Consider the following 13,053-nt stretch of genomic DNA (forward strand, 5'->3'; position numbering starts at 1 on the left):
AAATTAATTAGTAGTTAAAAATAAATATTGAAATAACTAAATAAATACTTAAAATTATACAAAAGCATGTGTTGATAAAAACAAAAATAAACAGATAATTAGTGTCTTGTTTTTGATATATTACTGTATAGCCTAAGTGCCTAACTGAGTTTTATATTTCAATATTAAATTAATAACAAAACAATAAGATTCAAGTATTATTAAAAAAAATATTAAAACCAAACAATAATTAAAAATTATAATAGTATCCATAATATTTCTATTATTTGATTTTTAAAATTTGATTTATACTAAACATAACGAGTAAAAAAATATATTTACAACAAATATTCAAATTCAAATCTGAGATTGTGTAACAATACAATTTAACAAGGATACACAGACTAGGTAATACAAAATAATGGAAGCCTATCAACAAGAGTAAATTGTTATTCAGAGCTGTTAGCAATATTATACTTTACTTCATCATTAGATTTTAGAGCTCACATTCACAAATAATTCTATAGCTAAAAACAGTGGCGTGCCGAACAGTCTTTTTTTGAGGCAATTGCCTCAAGGGAAATTTGGGTGGGTGGGTGGGTGTGTTAGTATAGATGTGCAACTTATACCTAAAAAAACTTAATAATATTTATTATTTTGAATAATAAAAAAAAATAGTGAAAAAACTGTTGATGGTGGGGAGGGGGATCAAATTGTATAGTTTGCCTCAGGTCGGCTTGTCAGTTCGGCACGCCACTGGCTAAAAATATATTCAACTTACCTATAATACTCATAAGTAAACGTATCTTTTAATATTACACTAGCTGGATCATTGGACAGCTGAAAATATAAATATACATTTATTATTAATCCAAAATAGCAGATGTTGATATTATATTATTATTCCTTAAGCCCTCACAAAAAATATTGTTAATACCACTAAAAACAAGCAAATTGCTTCTCTTGCATAAAAATGTTATTAATTTTATACATTTGGATTTGTAAGAATATAATATTCTAAATGTACGATTCTATTTGAAATGCAAATACCTACTTTAAAATATTAATAATGGACTGACGGAACAGAAAAAAGACATGACTCAATTTTTACAACTTTCAGGAGCCAAAAAACAATTAAACAAAAAACAGATAACTCATTCTAATTTTTTATGTACCAACTTATTCTTAAACAAGCTTGAAATTTAAATTATTCAACTTATAGGTGAACACATTATTTATTTACAAACAATTTTGGAAAAGTTAAGGATGCAATTTAATAAAAACTTTTTATTAAAATTAATTAAATAATAACTTTATTTGACAAAAATGAAATGTTATAACTCTTTAAGTTAAAGAGAACATTTTTTACGGGGTATCACTTTGTAGTTACTCAACTCAACTCATAAACGTATACTGGAGGGAGAAGAGGAAACTGCCCCCCTTAAAATATTTAATGGGGCAATGTCCCGCTTATATATTTTTAAATTAATTTGAAAAATATTATCAAAAAGGCATTTTAGATTTGTAAGAATTATTTTTTCATGAAAACTGAAAGGTATAATATTTTTATAAGATTAACTATAGAAATAAAAATGAATTGATTAATCAAAATGTATTTATTAATTTCCATTTGCCATATGCCATCGCAATACTTCATATACATATTGAACATTAAAATTAATGTTGATACAACTATTGATCAGCTTGATGCAGATTCAAAAGAAAGAGACAGAAGACTTAAATTGTCATAGACATATTGCAAGGTTATAATATTGGGTTTAACTTCTAATAATGTTATAATTAATATAATCATTACCTAATCATAATTGTTTAGTATTACATTTATTATGATATATATAAAATAACTATAAATAACATTAGGTATATTATATATTATATTTATAATTTTATGACTTATGGACTTTGGAAATAAATTCCATTTTATGTAAAAATAAAGTAATAGTAGGTAGAATATAGAAATACAGAATGTTTTTATTAAATAAACCATTATCTTATCAAGGGCTATATGACATAAGCGCCAAAGGTACAAAAATGACCTATCATTTGCACCAAAATTTGTAGGACATAAGCGCCAATCTAATGTTTTATACCTGTTATACCCAACATATGACATAAGCGCCAAAGGTGCAAAAATGACATATCATTTGCGCTAAAATAAATATTTTATATAATAAGTAGTTTTTTCAAAATGTATATATCTTATAAAAATGATATTATATGTATACTATATTATATTAATATTATTTTATATGAATAGTTATTTGAAAATTGCTGTCTTATAAAAATTATATTATATTATAAAATTATTAAATCATAAATTATGATATACATGCAAATCAATATAAATTTAATACATCAGTTAAGATTTTATAAAAAAAAAATGTCAATAACAAATTATAAATTTAATAAATTGGTTGATTTTTTAATCCCACTTTTTTCACATATTCTACACGATTTATTTCACCATCCTGGTATTTCTTCCATTGTAAAATTATTTATCAGATTATACATATTTTGTTTATTAAGATTAAACGTTTGGAGTTTTTGAACAATATAGTTCTAAATTTAATATCTATTAACCGTGGCACACAGGTACCTAGGTTTTTGGCGCTTATGTATGATGTGATTTTGGCCCTTTTGTACAGTACAACTTTTTTTTTCTTATCTCATTTTGGCACTTATGTCTTCCACCGTTATCAAGCTTTATACATCATATCATTTAATTTTACATACTACAATAAAGATTTAGCTTAGATAATATTATTAGGGTATGCTCACAGATTCTGTGGTATTCTTTCCAGTTTCCACCGATTAAGTATATTTAGTCATTGATATCAGGTTTATTATAGTTTTTCAATTCTCTATACTTTTTAACTGATTTTAAATAATATTGTTTTCATCAGAGACAGAGAAAAGAAATAACTATATGTTTTTGTTATAAACTTCACACAGATAAAAACTAAGTTATAACTTTTTGTTGTTGTGGCAGTCAACTATTTAAACTATTCATAAGCTTTAAATAAATTTAGTTATAAAGTTATCATTCTATATTATACATATTTTCACTAGGTCTTATGTTATATTATTTAATTGAATCATTGTATGGTTTTAAAACAAAATAAATATTTTAAGCAATGGAAAAAAATTGCTGGTGACCGGGTGTACATAATTGTAATAGGATTTTGTGTCTTGAGTAAACGGAGAGTAACGTTAGTGTTTTAGTTTTTTTACTTCTCCTAAAACTTATTTAAGTATTACACATTGAAGCTGAAATACGACAACAATAAGAAAAAAAAAATGTCCATAAGCCATACATAATAATAATTTTAAAATAATAATAACTACCCATAATTACCTGAAACAGTTTTTTGAAGTATGCATATTGTCGAGCTATATTTCTATTAAGTTTCAGTGCTGCTTCTACATTCATAAAAATATGTAAATAACTAAGTGCTAATCGAAAAACATGTTGGGTAAAATTTAATCTGCCAATATACAAATATACAGATCTTTAGCAATATGATAAATTACTGAAACTTTATTATGATAAAAATAAATATGAAATTTACTAAGATAAATAGAAATATTCTTAAGGGGTATGAATAGCATTGAAAAATTCTATGAAAATTTACTTTTGTATTTTCAATAATATGGTTTATTGAGTGGTTTGAGAGTAAATACACCTATTATCAATATTGTGGAAGAGAAGTTAATCTATGTCTGTATATAAGGTTATTTTCAATGTTTTAATTACTAAACACAATAATTTAAATTCAAAAAGTAAAATATCACAAGTTTTAGAGTTAAATATTGGACATTGAAAATAAAATATCAAAATTCGACTCCTATGCAAACCTAAATAAACTTCTTATCTTTAATTTATATAATATGTGTTCATACTGTAATGTCACTCAGTAAACTATATTATTAGAATTATGAAATTAAGGTGTTTCACTAAAATTCACATTTATAATTAGTGTGTAAGATGCTGCATTACTGACAACAGCGTGCACGTGCGGGTGCTCTCCGCTATTTATTTTATACACAGTCACTCACACTAATGATCACACATGCATACATTTACACTACCCGCAAGCACACAAATATAAAATTGCCTATATTAAACTTCTTAGAAATGGTTGGTATGCATACCCCTTAAGAAAATTTAATCTTTTAAAGTTATTTGTATTTATATTTCAAAAACATCATAATATACTAAAGATTATGTACTATATGTATTTGAGCAATCTAAAAATCATTAAAACTGCATATAATACCAAATGCAGGTGATCCTTTCAAAGCTTCTAGATCAGCTACATCAAAATATACCGGTGTTGAGTATGTCACTGGCAAGGTGGTTAAATATGAATGCCAAAAACTTTTCTTATCTTTTCGCAAAGATTCAACCAAAATGAATATTGCCAGAGCCACGTTTGGCATATTACGCAGCATCATGTCTTGCGAGTGTAATTTCCCTACAGTATAAACATAGAAAATTATGTGATCAAATACAATCTCTATAGAATTAAACACTTACATAGTGGAGACGATGGTATATTTTCTTCAGTCATCATCAATGCTCTAGGTACAGTCACAAGCTTATCACCAACAGTGATATTTTTATTAGCTTTCATACCATATGCATAATTTTCAAATTGATGAATTTCTACTCCATTAAGAATAGCACCGTTTTTAGTGGCCCATTTGGTCAACTTCTCAATGGATTGATCGTTTCTCTGAGATAAGGGCTTCAATTCAAACTCAGCTTCTAACTGATTAATTTTAGATAATAGGTTGACAATCACCAAATGTATGGACCATTGTTCTTTGATTGATGGGGAATTGGACATCATACTTGTTGCTAATGAACAAAATATAAATTTTATACCACATAAGCTATTAAAGCATACCTAACAAATAAATAATTTTTTTAACCATCGAGTAATTCGTCCACCAGCTTTAATATAACTGCTTTGCAATCGTTTAACTTCATGGTTTGCATTTTGGCAAGATTCTTCTTTTGACTAGTGTTCTTGACTTTCTTTTCCATATCTAAATGCGCGACTATTTAACTTCAATAATTAATAAACAAAATACAATTTTTAGATTTACAACAGAATTCTCGAATTGTATTTAACAGTTTTAAGTATATTAGTCTGTATAAATATAAAATAAATACTACAAAGTAAGCAAAACGATAGAATGAGGGAAAGTAATAATGAATAATAGTGAATATAACAAAGGCTTATAATAAAACTACAAACTATAATATAAGCATATTAAATAACTAAACCACATCGTAACAAGACTAAGTAAGGAGTCTATTACGATATTCAATATTGAGTATTGACTGAAATCATAATATTTTTATGAACCTTATCATCATGGACGAGATATGGCCTATGATAAGAGACATCTAATTTAATATCTGCACACTAGAGCGCCAAGCGAATAAAATGTACATTACTAAACTGGGTGAATGCATACTGCATAGACATTATTAGCATTAGTGTTCTGTGTTATTTTAGGTCATAGGATCCTATTATGTCTATGAGTGAATCGTCAGTAATGGGTCAGTGGTTCGGTATTGGTCGGTAGGCGCCAGGCTCATTCGCCGGACCAATGACCATAGAAAAGAGATTAGACACCAGTCCGGCTACAGAAATACAGAATTTATGAAATCTATTTAAATCTATTTCTATGAAACATCGACGCCCCCGCTGCCATATGGCAGATTAGGACGCGTTAATATGGATTCTCCAATAGTATTAGATTTCATTTAATTTTTGGCTTTTTGCCGGCCCGAATACCTCTATTCAGTATTCACAAAAAATATGTAAAAATCTAAATTTCAGTAGAAATAATTGTCAAGATTTATAAAGGCTAAAGACAGATTATAAAAATACTAAATAAAAAATAAAAACTCTTAGGTATCTACTGATAAATACATTTTTTTAAATATTCAAACAATATTTGTGTTTTTGTAATAAAGAATTTATCAAACATTTCTATAATATTGTATTCAAATGTTAAACCAAAATCCTAAAACTATTTTTACACCTGGTGTTAGTAACACAAAAATGTAATACAAACAACTAGGGACCACTGGGAGACTCCGACCTGGTGGCCTGAGGGACTTCTAGCCTTTTATGGATACTTGTACAGCTGGTCAACTGTCAGCCATAACACATCTTAATTTTTATAAAATATTCAGTATTTAAACATTTAAGCATTTAAGACATTTAGCATTTAAGACATTTTAACTTTCATTGTATAAAGTTTGTAGCTTTTAAGTCACTTAAATATTTTAATAGGCCCAACTAAAGTCAAATGTTGAGTTTTAAATCTGCTGCAGCAATTAATTTCTGTTATAAAATGTTTGAAAAGCTTAGTTTCTTAGCACACTTGCCCCTCCCAAATAGCATAAATGTTAACTTGAAGAAATTTAAAAAATGAGACCTGGACAAACAAAATTTTTTTCAGGTCACTTCAAAAACAATATAATACATCAGCCATAGTTAGATAATAAAAATTACAGTTAAATAATTAAGAATCTGCTTCTATAATTATTGTAGTTTGTGTAATCTTGGCACCTGGAAACTAGATTGAAATAATTAATATCAACTATTTTTTTTAACACCAAATTAATAATTTATTGCATAGTTAAAATTTTTAAATATTATATTATTTCATACAAGTAAAAATAGCAAAATTAAAAAATATATTATTATTTCACATGGTTAATACTTAATACATAAATAATTAAATTTAAACATAGATAATAAAAACAATATAAATCTTATTTTTTTTTATAACATGTTTTAATTTCTTAAGACATTATTAATTACTTTATATGGTAAAAAAATTAGTCTTACAAAAAATACTATTTTTATGTTATTTTTGTTAATTTGGTAGATGGATTAAATTTTATAATAATTATAAGTAATTTTTTAAATATTAACTTAGTGAGACCTAATATTAAGATTTAACATAAACAATTATGAAAAATGTTCTCTTATGACTTCTGGTAAAAAAAAAAAATCTATAATTTTAAATTGATCTTTATAATCAAAATAATATTATATTCTAAAAATTTGCTAGATTAGACCGATTTAAAATAATTCCACATCATCCCGCACTGGGATAATAACCATGTAAATGATATGGTCCAAATGCATTATTTTTCACACATGTTTAGCCTAGCAAATTTCTAGATTATATAAGGACTTTATTTTTATACTTTTATACTATTATGTATAGAATAAAATTCTAGTTGTTTTAATATTTAACAAAAGGAATGTATTAATTTCAGTAATTACATTACGTTACAAGTAAATTAATTGTTTTTAAGATAACATTGAACAAATTGCCATACTATGCTAATAACTATCAATGCTTCTATTTTTTGCTTGTCTTATAACCACTAATCTTTTTCTTGCTTCTTCTAACTCTCTTTCAATTCTTAACACATCAGATCTAGCATCTATTTCTTGGGCCATACCACCAACCATTCTTTCATTTAATATAAGATTCTTGATTTCATCAGTTTTCATGGCTTGGCGAGCTGCACGAACTACATTTTCAGTTGCACGTTTCACAACATTACCTAAAAAAAAAATTTATTAAGAATTTGTATTAAAAACAATCAATTTAAAACTATCACCAGAAGCTAGTAGTCGTTTTGTAGCATCACTGTTTGGATCTGCTTTGACTTTGCATGCAACCAAAAGTTGTGTTGTGCAAGAAGCCACTTGATTAGCAGCAGATATAAGTTTGTCTTCGCTTGATAAACCTTCAATGATTTCACGAGCACATTCTACTAAACTATGAGTTGCCGTGGCAACCATTCTAGCTGCATACACTAATCCATCTACCCCTTCATCAACTCCGATTTCATGTTGTGCAAGTGAAGCTGTTTTAACTAATGCACAGGTAGCAGCTGCAATTGATTTTACGGCTTCTAAAATTACTTCATCAGATTTCCAACAGGTTTCATCAACTTTGAATTCGTAAGGTCGAGGTTGAATTGTGTCGAGTTTTTTCACTGCTGTATCAATTGAAGTCGCTGAATCCAATAAATGATATTCTATGGTTTCAATGTGTTCCACAATCGTAATTAAATAATGTACCTTTGAAGACAAGCGCTGTGATACCTCTTCTAAAACCCGTTTTGTAGTAGTACTAGGCCTTTTTGAATTTTCTAAAATTGTAGTCAAAAAAGTTTTAAACTCTTCGGCAACTTGACGTCCAGCATCCAAGACTTTTTCATTTAAATTCTTTCCTTGACAAGCTGTTAATAACTCACTAACTGACTTATGACTTTCTTGTACAGCATTTCTGACATTGTTTGGTTTTCCTCTATAGACAATATCCAACATATTTTTAGTGGTTTCATCAATACATTTTGCAGATTGAATAAGTGATTGTGTAGTTGTTTCATTATTTGATACAATTTGATTCCTTTGCAAATCTTTTTCAATCAATTCAACTGTTGATTCCATAACATTAATATTTTTAGTACGTTCATCATCCACAGATTTCACGGTTTTCAATAAAGAAGTAACATTAGTTACCAACACTTTTGCTTTATCTTTTAGTTCATCCATAGATGGAGTTTCAAAACATCCCTTTATTAGTTCCCCGAGCGAACTAGCAACATTTTTTACAGCTGTTATCAATTGAATTTGAACTTCACGGTCATCTAATGAAGCTGCACCTGACTTCACAAGTTCTACAAGTTTCAATACCGTCGATACTGCGTTTTTAGAAGAATCATCCAATTGTTCTTTGGACACTCCAACACCTGCTACTAATGATTTGGTATTTTCCACCAATGTTTTGGAAGTTTTTAAGATATTTTCCCTATAGTCAGAAAATTTCTGTTCATTAATTTCCAGTTCCAAATTATTACTTTCAGACATAGTAGTATCAAGATCTTCTAATACACCCGATATAGCTTCAGTGCAAGTGATTTCAATTGAAGTATATTGTTCCTCTGAAATGTACCCAGTTGTATAAGATGTAGCCTCTTGTGGAACTCTAAGAATAGCAGGTTTAGCAACCGATTCAGTTTTTACCTTTTGACCATTACTTTCTATCACAATTGCTTTTAACGGACTTACTGTATCTTCCATCACTGTAGAATGTTCATTTGCATCAATTCCAAAATGATCCTTAGCTTCTTTTTTCTTCAAAATTATATCAATATAACCTGATATTAACTGTAATATTTGCTCAGCCTCCGTGGTTTGAACAGAATAATAACGATCAGAGTAATCGCCAAAATCTAATGTAAATGTATGAGGAGAAGCTCCCCAGCGGCGGACACTAGTTAAAGGCCAATTTTGTAATATTTCTTTACTTCGTTCATCTAAACGCAACACAGACTCTTTAGTTACTCCAAGAATTCTAGGTACAAGTTTATTTTTACCTTTCATTTCCTCTTTAACTAAAAAAAATGTAACGCCATATGTTGGAAGAGCTCGAACTGTTTTAGTGTATAAAACTTTAGCTTCAAGCTCAGGTAAGTCAATGTATTTCTTGTGTTCGTTAAGTATTTTTTTTTCAATTCCTTTATTTTTCATATAAGACTGTGGCAGGAATTCTTTTAAATCCACTAACGGAGGTTTATGTTTAGTTTCATCATGATTACCAAATTGAATATGTGTTTGTAAGCCGGCTAACTGAATGGCAAGATTTTCAGGAACAGGATGAGTGCCTTTTAAAATAGCATCTCTTGTTTCAACATATAATAAATTTAATTGAATCGGATCATGTGAATCTATGTTACCGTCTGAAAAGAAAAACTTGCGTTTTAATAAAACCCCTTCCTTCTCATCAATACCCTGTTCTCGTAAACTTGCCCCTGGATTAATCCAATTAGTTTCTTCATCTGTCTTTAACTTTTTGCGCAAATGTTCCATCTTATAATCGCGTTTAATTGAATTTCCTGCGTTGGCATTGTTTTCATCGCCTCCAGGAAATTCACGTACCAGACTGTACTCGTCATGGTTAGTTATGCCCAGTTTAGCACAAACTACAGCCATAAGATTAGCAACAGGCTGAGTATCGTCTATCATTAATGTTTTTAACGTCCCGTCAAGCATGCTAACCTTCAATGGACGCACTTTCTTGCGATATTCAAGTAAGTCTCCATTTCGCAGTATATAATACTCGAAATTACGTGCAGGTTCAAGATATATGCCCTTTTTGGAATCTTCGTCAGCTAAGAACAATGTGTATTCCGACAGATGGTCAGGTGATACTTTTCCGCTGATCTGGCAGCAAGCTTCATACACAGATATAGACGGATCGAATTGTCTCGTCTTCGTCACCCCGTCGTCCACAAACCGAATACGTAAAGAAAGCATAGCCATTGTCGTCGACGGTTACGACTAAATCACTGTTAAACATTCAACAAAAACGAACTTTCGTACCGTGGGTTTCAAACATAATGAAACAAGTAACAACAGGTGAACATTGCCTTTTATGGGCATTGCTAGGTGTGCACCTACTTTTCGTTTTGTAAATGCGATAATTAAATATGAATATTTTCCTAAGGTCAATAAATCGCGACGAGTAATTATAAAATCTGTGTTTTTGTAAAGATGCATGTTGAATAATATTTAATAGGTGTTAAAAATAAAAATTTTAAATCGATTTGTAATCGTATTTTGTAGGCAAAATTACAGAACACATCAAAATATGTTGTATTATCATATCTTGTCCTCATTAGTCCGTGCCCCTCTCGTTATCTCCATAGATATTAAACATAGTTTAATCACGATTAAAGATACTATCTTTAGCCGTGGTTTAATATCAATGGTTACTCGTATTTGTATCACGGACTAAGATATATATCATATATTATATATCATATATCATATATTATATATCATATATATCCACAGATATAAAATCACGAACTACTACATAGGACTGGACACTGTATAAAATAAGGTGACTGCAAAGTTGTACGGTGGTCGTACGTTCGCTATGTAGCTGCTCTCTGGTGGCATTTTTTTATACTGTGCTGTTGTAAATTATTTTATGTGATAAGTCGTGACTAGTCACTAGTGATAACTGAAAAACGATCAAAAATTCAAATCAACGACAAACTTTTTATATTCACTATTATTTCTAAATAAATGAATGCGTATTACTAGTTACTATGTTGCTACCAATTTGAAAAGTTTTTTTTTTGCGTGATTTCTAACTTGCTTTTGATTAGACATACGTAAGTATTGTCTCATTCTCATGGTAATATAATAAGTAATTATAAATTACATATTTAATTATATATTCATAAATTTTTCATATTTCATAAGTCTATATATAAATATTATGTTTATAAAAGTAAAATTCTAAATGTAGTAAATCTAGTACGTCACTAGATAGCATCACAGTCGCAAACGTACATACCCGTACAACTTTGTGACCGGTGTCCCACCCTCCCCCTGCCCGGAGTGTCCAGTCCTATGCATGATATAAACAACATGGTATGATCGCAAAAGTCCAGAATTGGTCCAAGCTCGCGCAATACGTCACTTGCTTACCCGTGTTATCATATTGTCATTAAATTATTATTACTATACACTATGCTACGTCACGTGCTTACCGAAGGATCTGACCGTCAAAAAGTTACGATCATACCATGTTGTTTATATCATGGTCCTATGTAGTAGTTCGTGGTGTTTACCTATGATCTGAAGTCCGAACAATGAAACTGTTTCCGTAACACTGACATGATGATATATCCGTATTGAAAAACCGTTTCCGCTTATAGCCCTACCAAAAAGGGAGGCGCTAGAAATTAGAATCACCCGCTCGTTTTCGACTTTTCGTGGACCGTACTATAGATCACGATCACGAAGACTAGTGATCTCTAGTCTTCATGATCACAATCAAGATTTAAGATAATATATTATATCTTAATAATTCGTGGTTTAAATTCTATCTTGGTCAGTGTTTAGAACTCAAAAGCATACAGCACAGAAATAATTATAATAATATAATAATATACCTATTTAATAAACTTAAAATAGCTACATAAATACAATTAAAATTCAAAAAAAAAATATATAATTATGGTTGGTTTATATTTAACATGAAAATAATGTTCGACTTTGACTAAATTTATTCTTAGTTCTGTTCAGGTTTAAAAAAAATATTAGTTTAAGTTTGCTTTGATGTCAAAAAACAGGGTTTGACCCTTCATTACTCGTATTGTGAGTCATCAAGAAAATAAAAAATGAATACAATTTTATAAGATATTTTAATCAATAATTTTAATTCGTGATTATAAGTTACATTATATTAAGAACTTTAACAACCAAACTCTACAAATAAATAATGGCTTAAAAAATATAAAACACGTCTATGAAATAATTATAAGGATAAACCATAAACAATTATCATTATAATTATTTAATAATATTATGTAATGAAAACGATTAAATATTGAAGTTATACAGTAGTTCTCAGAAATAAATTATTGTTTATTAGTATGAATGTTTTAGTAGTCAGTTTCGTTTTCCTGTTTTGATATATTTATTATTTAAATTTTAAATTATAGGTAGTGATATTGTACAGTTTAATTAATTGTAATCTGAATTAATAACACTTATTTTCATAGCTCTATACTTATTGAAAAAATTATATTACATTTCTTCAATAAAAACGTACAGTAATAGATAAGTTATGTAAAAATGTAGTGGATACATTACCCGACATTAAACAGATTTATAATTGATCATTTTTTGTTAAATATCAATAATTATAAGAATAATTTTATAGAGTAATTATTTTAATTCTTCTAATTGATTAATTATTGATATTTGATAAGCAAAAGTGTCATTGTACATAAAAATAACATAACTTAACATTTATGGACAAATACCCTATTTTATGCTACATAATTGTAGAATTGACCAGTGTTGGGTAAGTTACTTTTAAAAAGTATTTAAGTTACTTTACTCGTTACTCAAATAAAATTGTAGTGAACAGTGGCGTATACATAACTTTTGTATTGGGGGGGGATCAGTTGCAAACAAA

General features: G+C 28.6%; 2 protein-coding genes across 2 annotated transcripts in view; both read right to left on the reverse strand.

Annotated features, from left to right (window-relative positions):
- The window catches only part of LOC100161611 (actin-histidine N-methyltransferase), a 33,527-nt gene extending 28,194 nt beyond the window's left edge, over positions 1-5,333 (reverse strand). Inside the window, exons 1-5 of the mRNA XM_003241381.4 lie at positions 4,936-5,333; positions 4,538-4,861; positions 4,278-4,475; positions 3,356-3,420; positions 761-819 (exon numbers count right to left, since the gene is read on the reverse strand). Of these exons, the coding sequence (XP_003241429.1) occupies positions 761-819; positions 3,356-3,420; positions 4,278-4,475; positions 4,538-4,861; positions 4,936-5,050 (761 nt within the window). The 5' untranslated portion in view covers positions 5,051-5,333. The remainder of the gene's footprint in view (positions 1-760; positions 820-3,355; positions 3,421-4,277; positions 4,476-4,537; positions 4,862-4,935) is intronic.
- Positions 5,334-7,023: 1,690 nt separating this feature from the next.
- LOC100159566 (talin-1) lies at positions 7,024-10,692 on the reverse strand. Its single transcript, XM_008180220.3, has 2 exons — positions 7,664-10,692; positions 7,024-7,606 (listed from the first exon to the last, which is right to left on the reverse strand). The coding sequence occupies exons 1-2, from the start codon at positions 10,374-10,376 to the stop codon at positions 7,380-7,382; spliced, it is 2,940 nt and encodes a 979-aa protein (XP_008178442.1). The 5' UTR covers positions 10,377-10,692; the 3' UTR covers positions 7,024-7,379.
- Between the last annotated feature and the right edge of the window lie 2,361 nt (positions 10,693-13,053).

Source organism: Acyrthosiphon pisum, chromosome A1 (assembly GCF_005508785.2).
Source record: "Acyrthosiphon pisum isolate AL4f chromosome A1, pea_aphid_22Mar2018_4r6ur, whole genome shotgun sequence".
NCBI classification, from domain to species: Eukaryota; Metazoa; Arthropoda; class Insecta; order Hemiptera; family Aphididae; genus Acyrthosiphon; species Acyrthosiphon pisum.

Coding starts and splice junctions, on each gene's coding strand:
- LOC100159566 (XM_008180220.3), bottom strand. CDS start 10,376: ATGGCTATGCTTTCTTTACGTATTCGGTTTGTGGACGACGGGGTGACG. Junction 7,607..7,663: donor AAAACGACTACTAGCTTCTG/GTGATAGTTTTA, acceptor TTTTTTTTTTAG/GTAATGTTGTGAAACGTGCA.